The following is a 14,592-nucleotide window of genomic DNA, read 5'->3' as shown; positions in this document are numbered from 1 at the left end:
ATGTAAGTGCCTGAGAATTCTCATCTAATCATTAGTGCAGTTGGTGAATGTATTTTATCATATCTTAACCATAAATGTTGCTAAAACTGGCTGGGCTAAAAACATAAACCCACCAAACAGAAAAGTTTTGAAGTCTTGTTGACAGCAAAATGAAGAGAATGCAACTTTACTCCTCTTTGGCTGGCAACAAATACAGTTTTGGATATATTCTAAATGGAAAGTGTATTTGAAACAGTGAAAACCTTTGTCTTTTGTTTTCAAATAGATGCTTTGATATTTTTCCCTCTACAGTGTAACCATCACCAGCTCTTTGGTAGTTATCTCCAAGCTTATTGGGCAAGTAGATTTTCATTGTCTAAAGATGCATAGTAGCCATGCAGCCTGGCAATTCTATACTGCCTTGAGTAATATATATCCATGCCACATGAATAAAAAAATATTATGATTTAATTTCAGGGATTGAAATCTTAAATGCATGTCCCCTGTCACAAATAACTGGTAATTACTGTCTCCTACCAGACTGTCCGTTTGTTAGGTGACCTATAACTTTCAAATAATTGAGGGGTTTTATTTTTTAAGAAAACAAAGTCACTCTATGTATCAGCACATAAACTCTTATAATTTAACTTATATACTGTAAAAATAACAAAAATATGATCTGTTACATGGCTTCTTACCAGCAGAGTCAACTGCAGAGATTAATCTGGAACAACAAAGCACTGAAGCTAATTTTTTTTCTTGACCTTAAAGGTACTGTTACACATGGCTTGCCAAGAATGCATGCAAGTTTGTCCCACTGATTTTAAACCATGCTCACTAAGTGCAACCATGTATCCTCATGCTTTAGGGGAACTATTCCAGTTTATTTATTTATTTTATAAACCACAGCTTTCTATTACTGTCACCTTCCATTGGCTATTATTACAGACGTTCCAATATAATGGGGAAGTGCAGGCTCCTTGTGAGCCTCAGGGGAGGAGGCTGATGAAGGACTTTGGTTTTTGTAAAACATATTTACTTCCTCAGAACTGTGTCCATAATTCTCTGCTACATGTCCTGTGGCATTACACGAAGAAGTTTGAAATGTGCCATGTTTGGCTAAAACCCGGTGATAGTTGAGAAGTACAAATGGAACTTGCCCTGCATGCCTAACATCCACAGTGTGATCATTTTCAGAGTCATGATCAAACTTTCCTGTCATTCTGTCATCAGGTTCCAGCTCACCTAGATTTGCAGCATGATGGGCAATGTGCTCAAATTTTGGTTCTTTCATACAAATTCTTCTAGTTTGTTCATATACTGTTGGAACTGGGAGAAGGTGATTTAATTGTCCAATAGATTTAGTTTGGAAACATTCAGATTTTGACAAAAAGGAATTGGCTAAGGAGTTTGAAAAAGGCTTTTCACTCAAGTTGTTTTTTTCTTGTACACCTCTATTGAAAACTAGCTTATTTTCTTCTTTAATGAGATGATGATGTGCTGGATATATTCGGCTTTCCATTTTGTTGCTGTGCTTTATAATGGTGGAATCATAGCTCTCTTCTTTGTATCTGCTGTTTGCTGCTAGGGTGGCACAGCTTGCAAAACTGTCAGATGTACTGTCTTGGCTGTATCTTCTGTTTGGTAGTGGCACTTTGAAAGAAAGAAAAATAAAGTTCTTTAATAAAAACAGTTCAAGCAATGATGTGTAGTTTGAACATACAGTAAAGTCTATTTAGATTGGGGACATTCGTTTAATGCTGTTTTTGAGCTTGCGTTAAAGCCTTTGTGCAAATTAGCAAGTAGCTGCATTCCAAATAGAATCAGGAGGGGGGAGGGAATAACTTATCAATTCCTTCTCCATGCCAACTTGCAAGATGGGAGTTTAAGCAGATTCTTGGAAACTCTAAATAATTAAATTATAGCTAATTACCTTCTGAGGCAACTGGAGCATCATTGGAACTATTTGAAAACGGAAATTTTTGCAAAGAATTTTGAGTTTTATTTTTTCACTTTGGATACATACCTTCATAACAGGCAACATAATCAGATGTAATACATGAAAATGCTTTCCATTTGATTTATTAGGCTTGTTTGTTCTATTTGTGGATCACTCCAAAATACACTCCCTAAAGAAAAGTTGCTATTGTGATAAGTATCGTACCCACAAAAACTCTTTCTTTTCAGATCTAATTCTCTGACAAAACAACAATATTGTGAGAACAATGTGGTCCAATTGTCTGCTCTGATGTAGTCCCATGAACTCTTGTGTGAGGTCTACAATATACAGGATTGTCAGTAAGCTTGTAGTAGCAGGGCTACACAATAAAAAAATATGTGTTGTGTGAATACATCCTAAGAAAATCTAGGAGACCTAAGAAAACTGAATTTAGGCTTCTTGTTAAATTCTTTGCAACAGAATTTGGCTTACTTTAGTTATCAATGAGATTTGCATCTTAACTATTATTCTTGCAATACGTTCAGAAAGAAATATGAACAATTCAGGAGCAAAATTACAGTATAAATGTAAGTTGCAACTATTTTCAGCCCTTCCCTTAACAACTCATGAGCCTCTTTTTGTTAAAGGTTTAAAATAGCTTTACCCACTACCCACTTTTAATATTTAAAAAATATTTAACGTATGATTTTTTCTTGGGTATAATAGAGTTTCAGATTTGTTCACTTAATACACACCTTCATAACTCTGTAAGAGATTATGGCGTACACTGCTTGCTGACTGATCAGAAGGACTTTTCGATGGTGACTGACTGCCTCCCGGAACAAGAGAATTGGCATAGTGCCACTGGCACTCTCCACTTGTCTGCAAAGTACTTAAGAAAAATCGAGCTACTTCGCAAGGTGTTCCTTGAGATTGCCCAAATTTAGAAGGCAGCATTTGTTTTTTGCTACTGAATACATGAGGGTCTACAGGGAAGTGTCCATAATGGTAAGAGAATGGTAAGCTGTACGATGGGGTGTATAAAAGTTCGCTGTTTTCTGAATGGAAGGCTTGTTCTTGGATGGTGGCAGAATTTGCTGTGGAGTTAGATCTCCAGCTTCCAACCTGGCCACATTCCAGTTTGTCTGTCTGGAAGGAGCTGTATTGCTGAAAAAGCAAATAAAAAGAAAGAAAAGTGTTTAATAGCTGACTCTGAAATCTGTCAGTATAACAGACTAACAGAGTGCACTGCAGCCAAGTACCACCTTGAACTGCAGTCACACCAGTTCATATAAACTAAGAGAAGTTGGCAGCACTTAATTTCTAAAGAGAGGAACTGGAGAGCAAGCCTTTCTGGCATTTTTCTGGAAGCTCTAATCCTTAATCCTGTGTGTGATGGACAAGCTATAGCATCAGTGGTGAGGGAGGGAGGCATTCTGAACATGTTTGGAAACACTTTAAAATTATTTCACATATTTCGTTTAGCTGGCAAGATTTCTGAGGGCCACACAGAGGTCTGGGGGACCTGATGTCGTGCCCCCCTGCACCGAGGTGGGAACATCTGCTTCCCATTGGCTTGTTCTTGATCTGACACACTTATCTTGTTTTGGATTGGATTGAAAGCTCAAGGTCACCCCTACCTCCATATTTGAAGTCAGGCTGTCCAGTTTTTTATTTGCTTTTTTCCAAGTGTATACAAGTTTATCCACTCAAACATTTGCCTGCCCCCTTTTTTAAATTTTATTTTTATTTTTATTCACTTTTTCCTTTTATTGCTCAGAAAGAGGTGAGAGCTAGCTTTGACATGAGGGTCAGCTAACCAGCAATGTGAACAACCTTGCTCCAAGGGAAGCTTCCTAATGACTGACACAAAGGCTTTGCACAACACTGCTTGGAATGTTCTTGTGTCAGTCATTTTAAACATTCTCTAAAAGCAAGACTTTGCACATTGCTGGTATGGTGGTCCTCAAGGAAAAGATAGTCTGGCTTCTGCTCCAAGTCAAGACAGGTTCCCCAAATCCAATCAGGGAAGGAAGACAGCAAGTCTCTCCAAAATGCAGTATCCAAATGATACACTCCCAAACTAGGGAGGAAACTACACCAGTCCTGAAGCTGGCAGTCTTTGGATGGATAGTTCAACCTTATTTTATTCTTCATCCCTGCACTCGTACCTTAGTCTTGTTCTTGTATCTATTGTTAACACTCACCCTGAGCACCTTTCTGGACCTGGCCATGTACTGTCTCCTTTCCTTTCTTGGTGGCTTTCCAAGCAAACTGTTGCATCTGTCAAAAGGGTGAATGCTGCTGGTACAACAAGCTGTTGCACCAGTGTAGTTCTCTGAATTGGTTGAAATAATTCAACCACAAGTGATGCTGTATTGCTGCAACAGTTCATATTCTTGATCCTCTAAATTGCAGTACTCAGTACGCCAAGCAGCAATTTGTAGGATCATGCTATTAAAATGAACAGAATTTATGACATTTTGAATTGCAAGAAATTCCAGTGACTATTCACAGCTACTGTTGCAGATAGGTTGCCACACTTTTTTTAGCATGAAATGTTGATAGAGAAAAAACTACTACCTGTTGTGGATACGGCGTTGTTCTGAGTTTTGTCTTCATTTTATTACTTCTAGGTTTTGTTGCTTTTCTTGTTTCTTGTGAGGTAGACGCTGAATTTCTGCATGAAAACTGTGATTTAGAAATTGTGACCTGGTCCAGTGATAATGGAAGTTCCTTATATTCTATATCTCTGAAAAAACAACAACAGCATTGCAACAGAGGAATGGTCCATTTGCATCTTTCTCCTCACTATGTGCCCCCAAGTGTTTAAATTGGGGCGAGGGGGAGAACCTCAGGCCTGAGGTGCCAATGTGATCCTTTGGGCCTCTCTAGCTGGCCCTTGGGACTCTGCAAGCCATGCATCACCCTCCCAACGCTCTTGCCTGGCTGTACTGTTTCCTTGAACTAGAATAATATATCTCAGATGCCTAGATGGAGAGAGAGAGAGTATACAGCAGGCTGTATTCCAGGCGCACACAAGGTAAAAACCACACCCATTGCTCTACCTACTTTTGCCTCCAGCTTTGGCCCCTGCTGGCACATAACCACATAACCCTGAGTGTATGTTTCCCTCACAATGAAAAAGGTTATCCAACCCTGGCATAAAGAAAGCTTCAAAAAATAATACCAGACATGCCACAGTCACTGGACTATTAAAACTGAATCCTTTATGCACAAAGAAATGATAGGAAGGGGTTGGTAGCCAGGAAGCTAGGTTAGGTTCAATTCAGGACACTTGAACTCTAGACACTGCCAGAGAGGAGTAACTAGGCCACCTCTCATATATCCACTCACACTTTCACAGCTTTCATTCAACTGCCTTTATACTGTAATATTGTGTATGTAAGCAGTTATTTGATACACTCTCGCAACCTGTTGTTTGCTCATAGTTGTGCAGCTGGAACCTGTTAATAGTTAATAATATATTTTTAAAATGGCTGCCATTCTCCATCCTAAAGTAATAGTCTGCCTCCATGTCATAAGAATGGTTGTCTCCTTAGCTTCTTTTTTTAATTAATTTTCTGGAGTTTTTTGTCATCAGCTGATCTGCACCTGCATTTTCTCTAAAAGAGCTGCATTTATCCCAATGCCATTTTAGTTCATTAATATGTTACAGTGTAGGAGTAGAGCAGGACCAGCCCTACCATTAGGCAGAGCAAGGTGGACATCTCAGGTGGCATATGCTGGAGTACAGGGGGCAGTAGCAGCATCGCCCCCTGATCCCCACCCCAGTTGTCCCTCTCTGATGCAGAATATAATTATGCGTGTGCAATGCAGCCTGCATTGTGCCTCCTAAGGTAGACTGCTCCCTTGATGTGCAGGGAAAGATGCTGTACAATTGCCAATGTTGAAATAAGATTTAACTTCTACTTCAGTCAACCTCTGTACATGGAGAGGGATGTGCCCTCTTCTACCTTGTGTCAGGCAGCAAAACATCCATGGCCCTGGAAGATGGACTTCAAGAAAGATTTTTAATAATGTCATTTTATGTTACTTGAAATGCAGACATTCTTTTAGTACTGTATTAGATTGGTTGTCTAGAACAGTCTTCAGCAGTGGGATTGAAACCCACAAGTGAGTTGGCCATAGCAAAATATTTTTCCCTTGGTCTGCATCTAGAAAATGATGTCTACCTTACTAAAACCTGATACAGTACAACACAACAAAAATATGTATATCGGTGATCGACATTTTAAAGTAACAAAGTGGAAATCAGGATGGAAAAAACAGATAAAGTTATCAACATGAGACATTGAATAAAATGAATGTGGCATACAATGGTAGGAAATATGGACTTACGTTAGGACATAATTAACACTCACTATGCAGTGAGGTCGTGATGAGCGGCTGTTGTGTACAATGGTGGCATAGCTCTGGACCCAAACCCAGCCACTGTTCTTTGACAGCAACCGATAGTACTTGGTTGTGACTTGTCCTTTCACCAACACTATAAAACATAACATGAAAGGAATTTAATTATACTCATACTCTGCCTTTCCTCCATGAAACTTGAGGTGGCATATTTAAGGCTCCCAGGTGACCTTCTGTTCAGACATTGACCCAAACCTGCTTGGCTTAAGAAAGTTTGTTACATCATTGATTTTGGTTTATTTGTTTTTTTAAAAGAGCATTTTAGCCCTATAATTGAACTTTCAAGCAAGGGCAGTATTTTGGTTATTGCGACTGAATGTTCTCTTAATACAGGTCTTATCTAATACAAAATCCAATAAATAAAACACAATCCTAGATACGTCTACTCAGAAGTCCCACTAAACGTGTATAGGACTGCAGGCTAAAAACTCATTTGGGCCTTCGTTTGTGCTTTCTTGAACTCCTGGACTCTGCCTAATTAAAAGTTTATACAATTCTCTTATAGCTGTAATACAAAATCTCAAACCAAAACGTGTTCTGCCTTCTACCTTCTTGTATATCCTATTCTTAACATCCCATATTGACTAGATTTAAGAATGAAGAAATATAGAGAAAGAATATTTTGGACTATACTTTCTCAGTGGCTACTTTCTGACAATCATATCATGGCTTAATAAGCTGAGGTATGAATGAGCCTCATACACCTGTATGTCACTACTCTGCTCCTCTCTTTGTGCAAGACAGGAAATCTGCAGTTAACTATAGCTTCCTGTTACAACTGAAGCAGGAAACTATGGTTAATGGCAGGGGTCCCCAAACTAAGGCCCGGGGGCCAAATGCGGCACAATCGCCTTCTAAATGCAGCCCGCAGACGGTCCGGGAATCAGCGTGTTTTTACATGAGTAGAATGTGTGATTTAAAATGCATCTCTGGGTTATTTGTGGGGCATAGGAATTCGTTCATATTTTTTCCCCAAGATATAGTCCGGCTCCCCACAAGGTCTGAGGGACAGTGGACCGGCCCCCTGCTGAAAAGGTTTGCTGACCCCTGGTTAATGGCTTCCAAACAAGTCAGGCTATTTAACTTTAAAGCATGACTTTATATTTTAGCAGCTTATTGAAAAATAGTGGTTGCTCAAGATCCTGCAACCACTTCCATAAGCAGAGAAATGGGGCACCACAGTTTTGGGAACAAGCCGAAGTCCTGCTCAATACACTGAACTAGTTGTACAGTTTGTCTAGCTTTAACCTAGAGATCTTTCCTCACAGACCACTTCCCAAGCTTCCTGATGCATGAATTTTTTCAGAAAATTAAAACATCTCTATTAAGTCGATATGCATGCCCTGAAGAGAGTTTGGATTTTCTTACTATAGATTAGTTCAGCTAAAATAGCCGGTGCCTGAAGGTTCTTTACATTTATTACTCTGAACCAAACAACACACCCAATTTCCATTATAAATGTTATTGCCTTCCACAGCAGCCATTTGCTCCCAAAGGTGCTGTAAACAGTTGGGAGAGGACAATATTTGGTGGGAAATCAATGCAAAGCTCCACAACGCTGCTTTAATTTCAAAATAAAAATTGTCAGGCTTATCTAAAAAGTGTGAATTATTTGTTGTTGGTATTTATTAAATTTATCCAGGCAGCCTTTGAACACGTGAATTCTGCCACTACTGCACTGTCAGAATACCAAAGAAATTCATTATGATTAAAAAGGAGTTGTCTAATCTGTAATACACATGGAATCCAGAGAATTGTGCACAAATATCATTCCTACCCTAGTCATCCTGATAGCTTGGCATGTTGCTAATGAAGTTCTTTAGGAAATCTACTGGTATTTGAGCAAAAGCTGTAACAAACTGTCAGTCAGTTCATCTTCCAGCACTAGCTCACATTTTCTTAAATTGAAGAATATGGATATGAATTATCTCTAATTCATCAATTTACTTTGCTTTCAAAATTTGTTCCAGCAGCTTCACATATTAAAAAGTTACGCCAATGAATTAATTTGAAACTCAGGTGTAGACAATACATTACCATTTCACATGTGAGTTTTTTACTAGGAAAGCAGTGCCCAATCATAGTTTCCCAACACTTATAACTGTGAATAACTCACATCAACATCATTACAAAATTATTTTACTTGTTTTCCATTACTTACAGAGATGGTGAGCATATCGTAAATGAAATACATCACATCCATGCACATGGTGGTAGAGAGTTTTCTCTATCAGATCCTGTGGCTCATACCCAGTTAATTCAGTCACTCTAAAAGAAAGAAATATAGCTAATAAGCAGCATCCTTACATATTTTACAGCAATAAACAAATGCTCTCCTTTTCCAGAAATCAAGTATCCTGAAACCTTCAGAATTACAGTAAGCACACAACTTATGCACATTTAAGTTGTGCGCATTCAGTTTTACGTGCTTGGCAAAAATCATTTTTAAAAAAATTTAAAGGTAGGGCCCGCATCTGAGAAAAAAGACTGGCAATCCTACCTGCCATTGAACCCAATGTGTTTTGACTATACACAATTTTGGCTTAAAGAGCAATCCCTGGAATGTAACCCCCACATAAGTTGCAGGCTTATAGTATACATTTGTTTTTAACTTTAATAGCTCCACAGAGTACAAAATCTCATCAATATATTTAAAATACCTATATGCATTTCAGTATAAAGGATTATGCTGAAATATATCAAGCATTACATAGCACCAATTGATTATAGAGGACTGCTATAATAACAATTCTCACTTTTAAGCAGAAACATCTTCAGTGGCTGTTCCATTTGGTAAGATAATGGGTAGGTATGGTGTTAACTGGTTAATGGGACTGAGGATGAACATTTGCTCACATTCAGAATTGCCAAAGGATACAATTAGCAGTACTGCAGGTTAAGATATATGGCACAGATGAAATGAATTGTGGGGCCTCCTACTGGGACTCTGGGACAATATTACAGACTAAAAGGGTACATAAAAGCTAGCTTCCTACTAGAGCAGCTGCTGGATACTATTAAGTCTCATTCCTGGTCCAAATGTGGCAGTTGTTATTTCTTTGGGATAGCAACAATGCATTAAATTTACGCCTTGGTCTAGATCAGGCATGGCCAAACTTGGCCCTCCAGCTGTTTTGGGACTATAACTACCACCATCCCAAGCTAATAGGACCAGTGGTCAGGGATGATGGGAATTGTAGTCCCAAAACAGCTGGAGGGCCAAGTTTGGCCATGCTTCGTCTAGATGCTTTATTGCTATCTCTTTGCCTGAGTAGGGAGGGTGGGGGATACATTCTAAGTGTGCTCAATGGTATGTATCAACAATGTGGTAGTCAGTTTTTCAAACAAATTTACAGTGGTACCTTGGGTTAAGAACTTAATTCATTCTGGAGGTCTGTTCTTAACCTGAAACTGTTCTTAACCTGAGGTACCACTTTGGCTAATGGGGCCTCCCACTGCTGCCGCGCCGCCGCACGATTTCTGTTCTCACCCTGAAGCAAAGTTCTTAACCCGAGGTACTATTTCTGGGTTAGCGGAATCTGTAACCTCAAGTGTCTGTAACCCAAGGTACCACTGTATTACTGTCTTGTGGGCTTCCTTCCGTGCTTAGAGAACTACTCAAGAAAAGAGTAAGCAAAGATCATTTTCTTTACTGCTGGCAAACCCACAAGTGACAATTACCTTTTGCCAAGATTAATGAATATAACAGGAGTGATTAATCTGTAGGGGCTGTAATCAGTTTATAAATTTAAGAGAGCATAAAATAAATTAGATACTTGTCTTGGGAAAAGGAATAACAGATAGCAGTGTCCCTTAAGAGGGATGAAAAGAACATTTAAGTTAGATATTGCAGAATAACAGGACAATGAATACTGCAACACAAATAACTTGGGTACAGAAAAAATACTAAGGCCCTACCACTGAGGATAAACGGATAAAATATGCCTTCTGCAGCACCTGTATGATGTGAAAGTGTGATCATTTCACTGTCTGGACACAAGACTTGCACAGTTACAGCCTTCACTGCAATATAACTCATGTGATAAGGTATTATTACAGGTCCACTCAGCAGGAATCTCATGATGTAGCCATAAGGCAAAGCCATGTTGTCTTAATTGGTCTTTAAAGATAATCCAGATTTATCTAGGCATCAGAATACTAAACCCATCCACATGGTCCATCTTGTTTGTCACCCAAGTCTTTGATTATCAAGAGATATGATCAGAGATGGTGCTATTATTACTTGCAACAACACTAAAGGGTTAGGCAAGGCTTCCCCCTAATTGGTGCCCTGCAGATGTTTTGGACATCATCTGACCAATGGCTGTGCTGTCTGATTACGGATAACAGCAAGAAAATGCTAATAAACTTTGTGACATTGATTTTTATCTTTTCCTTGGTGGGGGAGAGCAATAGGGTATTCTACTCAAAAGCCTAAAATATACCTCTTTAAAAAGGCATTATATAGAACTAATTTCCTGTTTGTAATGAACACAGAAGAGGAAATGAGTTAATACAGCAAATGAAATCAAGCACTGCTGAGAGTATTCATTTTCCTCTACCACTAAGGTCATGAGTTTGCTATTTTGTCTTGAAAGCAACAGATTTTTCATTTATCTCTCAGGTTCAATACATGGAAAGTTTTGAAAGTAGGATACAGAAATTTAGTAGCGTGCTTTCAGTCTCCTTTTGAAAACAGAGAAAGAAATACAATGGTACCTCTGGTTGCGAACAGGATCCGTTCCGAAGGCCCGTTCGCAACGTGAAAAGCCCGCAACCTGAAGTGCCATATTTGCGCATATGCGCAGCACGATTTGACGCTTGTGCGCATGCGTGAAGCATATTTTAGCACTACTGCGCATGCGGCGAAACCCGGAAGTAACCCTTTCAGGTACTTCCGGGTCGCCGTGGGATGCAACCTGAAGCAAACGTAACATGAGGTATGACTGTACTCATATGTCCACACCCCTACCTTATTAACTTTTCAGTTCTTCTCTACATTGTAACCTCCAGCACTGCTCCACTTGTAGATAATTTTAAATTCTTTCTCCACTAAAGTGTCAAAATGTATTGCTTAGTTGAACATCAAGGGAAAGGTCATTTATATGGAGCAATGGGGGAGAAATTGAATTCAGTTAGTTTTTAAAGCCAAATTAATCAAATTCACACTCATCTGAATTTTGCTGTGCAGTTCTCCAACCAATGTTTACAAAAATGCATATATTAGAAAGATATGTGTATAAGAATGAATTATCTGTGAAAGCATACAGAAACACATATTAGTAAAAGTTGCTTTTAAGAATCTGTACATTAGTGTTTAGGAGGGTAAATTTGCCTACTAGATTTGCACTAAAATGCTGAAGAATTTTCATGATTAAAAATAAATAAATCACAAATTGCTGCAGAACTGAAGTTAAGACTGGAAAAAATGAGAAGCTTAAAGAATTGAAAATGACAGATCCTTTCATCCCTACTTATGATCTAAAAATTATCTGTAGCTCACATAGCACAGACGTAATTCAGTGTCTCACCCCAGTACATGAGTCAACCAAAAAACTGCTGGGTTATTCCCTTTTCACTTCACTCTAGATATAAGAGTTTAACTATATATTAGTAATATAAAATGCTGTCAAATACGAAACACCATTGCATAGCAACTATGAGATATTTTCAGATATACCCATATCAAATATCAACAGATGTCATGAACAATATTTCAGAACAATATTTACACAGGCAACATCACAACCTACTGTTTCTGTCCAATATCACTTTCCCTATTATTTTTAAATTTTGCTAAACTGGGAGCGAGACAAAACAAAACATCTCAGTAAAGACAAAGACAAACATGCCCAAGAAACAGCAACACAGCTGCTGACAAAACAGCAAATTATATTATTGTGAATTTATAGTCAGTTGTTTAGACTGCTTTGACCATATTTATAATCAAATTGTCCATAAACAAACAAACAAACAATTAGTGTGAATTAGTTTTATTTCCTTTTAACATGCAGTGGTTTAGGTCTATGTTGTACACAGCAGGAACAGCAAACGAAGACTCTCCTGTTCTATTATTTCTGTGGGAATTCACTTAAGCATTTTAGCAGCAAAGGCCTATTTTGTATTAGTTAGCATCCAAGCCAATATGGACATTACATCTTACAAATGGCTATTTTCATAGAATCATAGAACTGTAGAATTGGAAGGGATCCCGAGGGACATCTAGTCCAACCCCCAACATTCCCATATTATGGTATGCGAGCTATACAGACTGTGACCTTAGGAACAAAAGATGAAGCAAATATGGTTTTGTGATAAAACTAAGAACTTCAGAGTCCTGGTGTATGTATGAAGTTTTGCCAACAGCTTTCTATTTGAACTGTGCCTCATTTGTCAACTTTGTCATGGAGCAACTTCGTACTTCCTCTATTCTCCACTTTGCATAATTAAAAGAATGTCCAGTCTTCAAAAGACAACCTCAGTCTTCCAGTAATTTTGGTTAACTCAATTTCAACCATTACTACTAGATGCTACCAAATAAAAGTATTTTACTCCATGAGCAGTGGCTTGTCCTACAGTGATTCTTAAAGTCTCATTTTATCCTATGTTCATGTTACAGGCGTAACAGGTATAACAAACAACAAAGCTTCATTTTCAAATTCTGTAACAACTGTTGCTACAGTTTTGTGTGGATTCTATTGTTCTCTTGCTGTTTTTCAGCTTTATATTTTTCAGCTATCTTTTGCAAGTTGCCACAAGCATATGGAAAAATGGAACAGCCATTTTTTAAAAATAATTTTTTTACTTACCTTGAATCTAGAAATATCAGTTTTAGATCTAGGCTTGCTCTGAACATAAACATGTTACTATGGAGTTTGATCTCAGTGATTGCACTCGGAGGTAATGATTGACCTACAGCAACCAGCCCCACAATTTGGTAACAGGTATCATACAAAGACATATCCAACATGTACTGACGTATCTTCAAATAGCCACTGCAGTGGATCACCTGGTATGATATAGGAGAAAAAAGGTACAGTTATGAAGGGGAAAGGAATGACTAAGATGGCCTCTTGACAATACTGTTTACCTAAAATCTCCAGGATATATTCATGCTGTGTGTGTGTGTGCTGAGTAGTCTTTTTACAGGTGAATTGGTAGTTTTAAAGCAGAGGTCAACATATACCATGTATTGCATGCCAACGCTATATGACAATTAAGCTGACATTAAATTGCAAAGATCTTGACTCTACGTTCTCTAGATATATTCAGAGTATCAAATTATTTTTGTGGCCCTCCAAATATTTATTATACATTATCTTATTATAACATAATGATCAATGTGAAATATCCAGATAAAATTTGATTTCCTTTGCATAGACTTAATTAAACATGCATACACACAAATTTAAATTATACATTTGATCAACGTATGTTGAAATGCACACACAGAACACTGTTTGGTGTTTGTACTGAAGTCTTGTCATAAACAGTTATCGGCTTGGAAGGAGGAAGGCAGAGATGAGTGATGACAGATAGACCAACAGAAACTGAAAGACAGCAGGATTGTATCCCATCCCCGGGTTGCCAACGTGGGAGTCCACAGGTCTCAGTAAATAATCTGCTCAAAAATGAGCATGAGAGTCTGTTTGCGCTTTCAGCTCAGCTCCTGTTTGCACTGGTTTGGCCTCTCCTACACTGACCACACTCTATTAAACATGCCCACATTTCACATGAATGGACATGCGCCCTCTCTTCTATTCTGAACAAAGAGAGATGCAAAGAACCTCTCTATGAGCAGTACGGTAGTTGCTGGGGTAGATGCCTTTTTCCACAGTGATGCGGCAGGGGGGGCATGCATACACCATTTGGTAGTCCTGAGTCTTTTTCTGCTCTTTTAAATGTGGCAGCCATTTTGAGTTATGCCACACACCCTAGAGCAGCCATTTTATGCCACCCACACCATGTTAGCCATTTTGTGGTTGGCAATCATGGCATAATTCAGCACAAAAAGGTGTGCGTGTGGAAGCACTGCACATGCAACTGGAGACATGCCTTTTTCAGAATTTGTGATTGTGCAGACAGAGCCTATAGCCATACCATCAGTATATGCATAGGCTCGTTCATATGGCATGCTGAACCTACATAGGGGTGGAAGCAATTCCATTTGCTTCTCCACATGCTTTCATGATTCATTACAATGTGTAGCCTATGCATATTTACCCAAAAGTAAGTTCAGT

The 14,592-nt window shown here is 38.6% G+C and overlaps 1 protein-coding gene across 2 annotated transcripts in view; it reads right to left on the bottom strand.

Moving 5' to 3' along the window:
• Positions 1–282: 282 nt before the first annotated feature.
• Positions 283–14,592, bottom strand: part of SIM2 (SIM bHLH transcription factor 2) — a 49,509-nt gene continuing 35,199 nt past the window's right edge. For both annotated transcript variants that reach the window (XM_033147003.1, XM_033147004.1), the window contains 6 exons: positions 13,162–13,361; positions 8,514–8,620; positions 6,281–6,428; positions 4,502–4,670; positions 2,674–3,085; positions 283–1,632 (listed from right to left, as the gene is read on the bottom strand). In XM_033147003.1, coding sequence (XP_033002894.1) covers positions 902–1,632; positions 2,674–3,085; positions 4,502–4,670; positions 6,281–6,428; positions 8,514–8,620; positions 13,162–13,361 — 1,767 coding nt within the window. In that variant the 3' untranslated portion in view covers positions 283–901. The remainder of the gene's footprint in view (positions 1,633–2,673; positions 3,086–4,501; positions 4,671–6,280; positions 6,429–8,513; positions 8,621–13,161; positions 13,362–14,592) is intronic.

Source organism: Lacerta agilis, chromosome 4 (assembly GCF_009819535.1).
Source record: "Lacerta agilis isolate rLacAgi1 chromosome 4, rLacAgi1.pri, whole genome shotgun sequence".
Lineage (NCBI taxonomy): Eukaryota > Metazoa > Chordata > Lepidosauria > Squamata > Lacertidae > Lacerta > Lacerta agilis.
The sequence above is the reverse complement of the archived record's forward strand: the minus strand, read 5'-3'. Positions and strand labels throughout refer to the sequence as shown.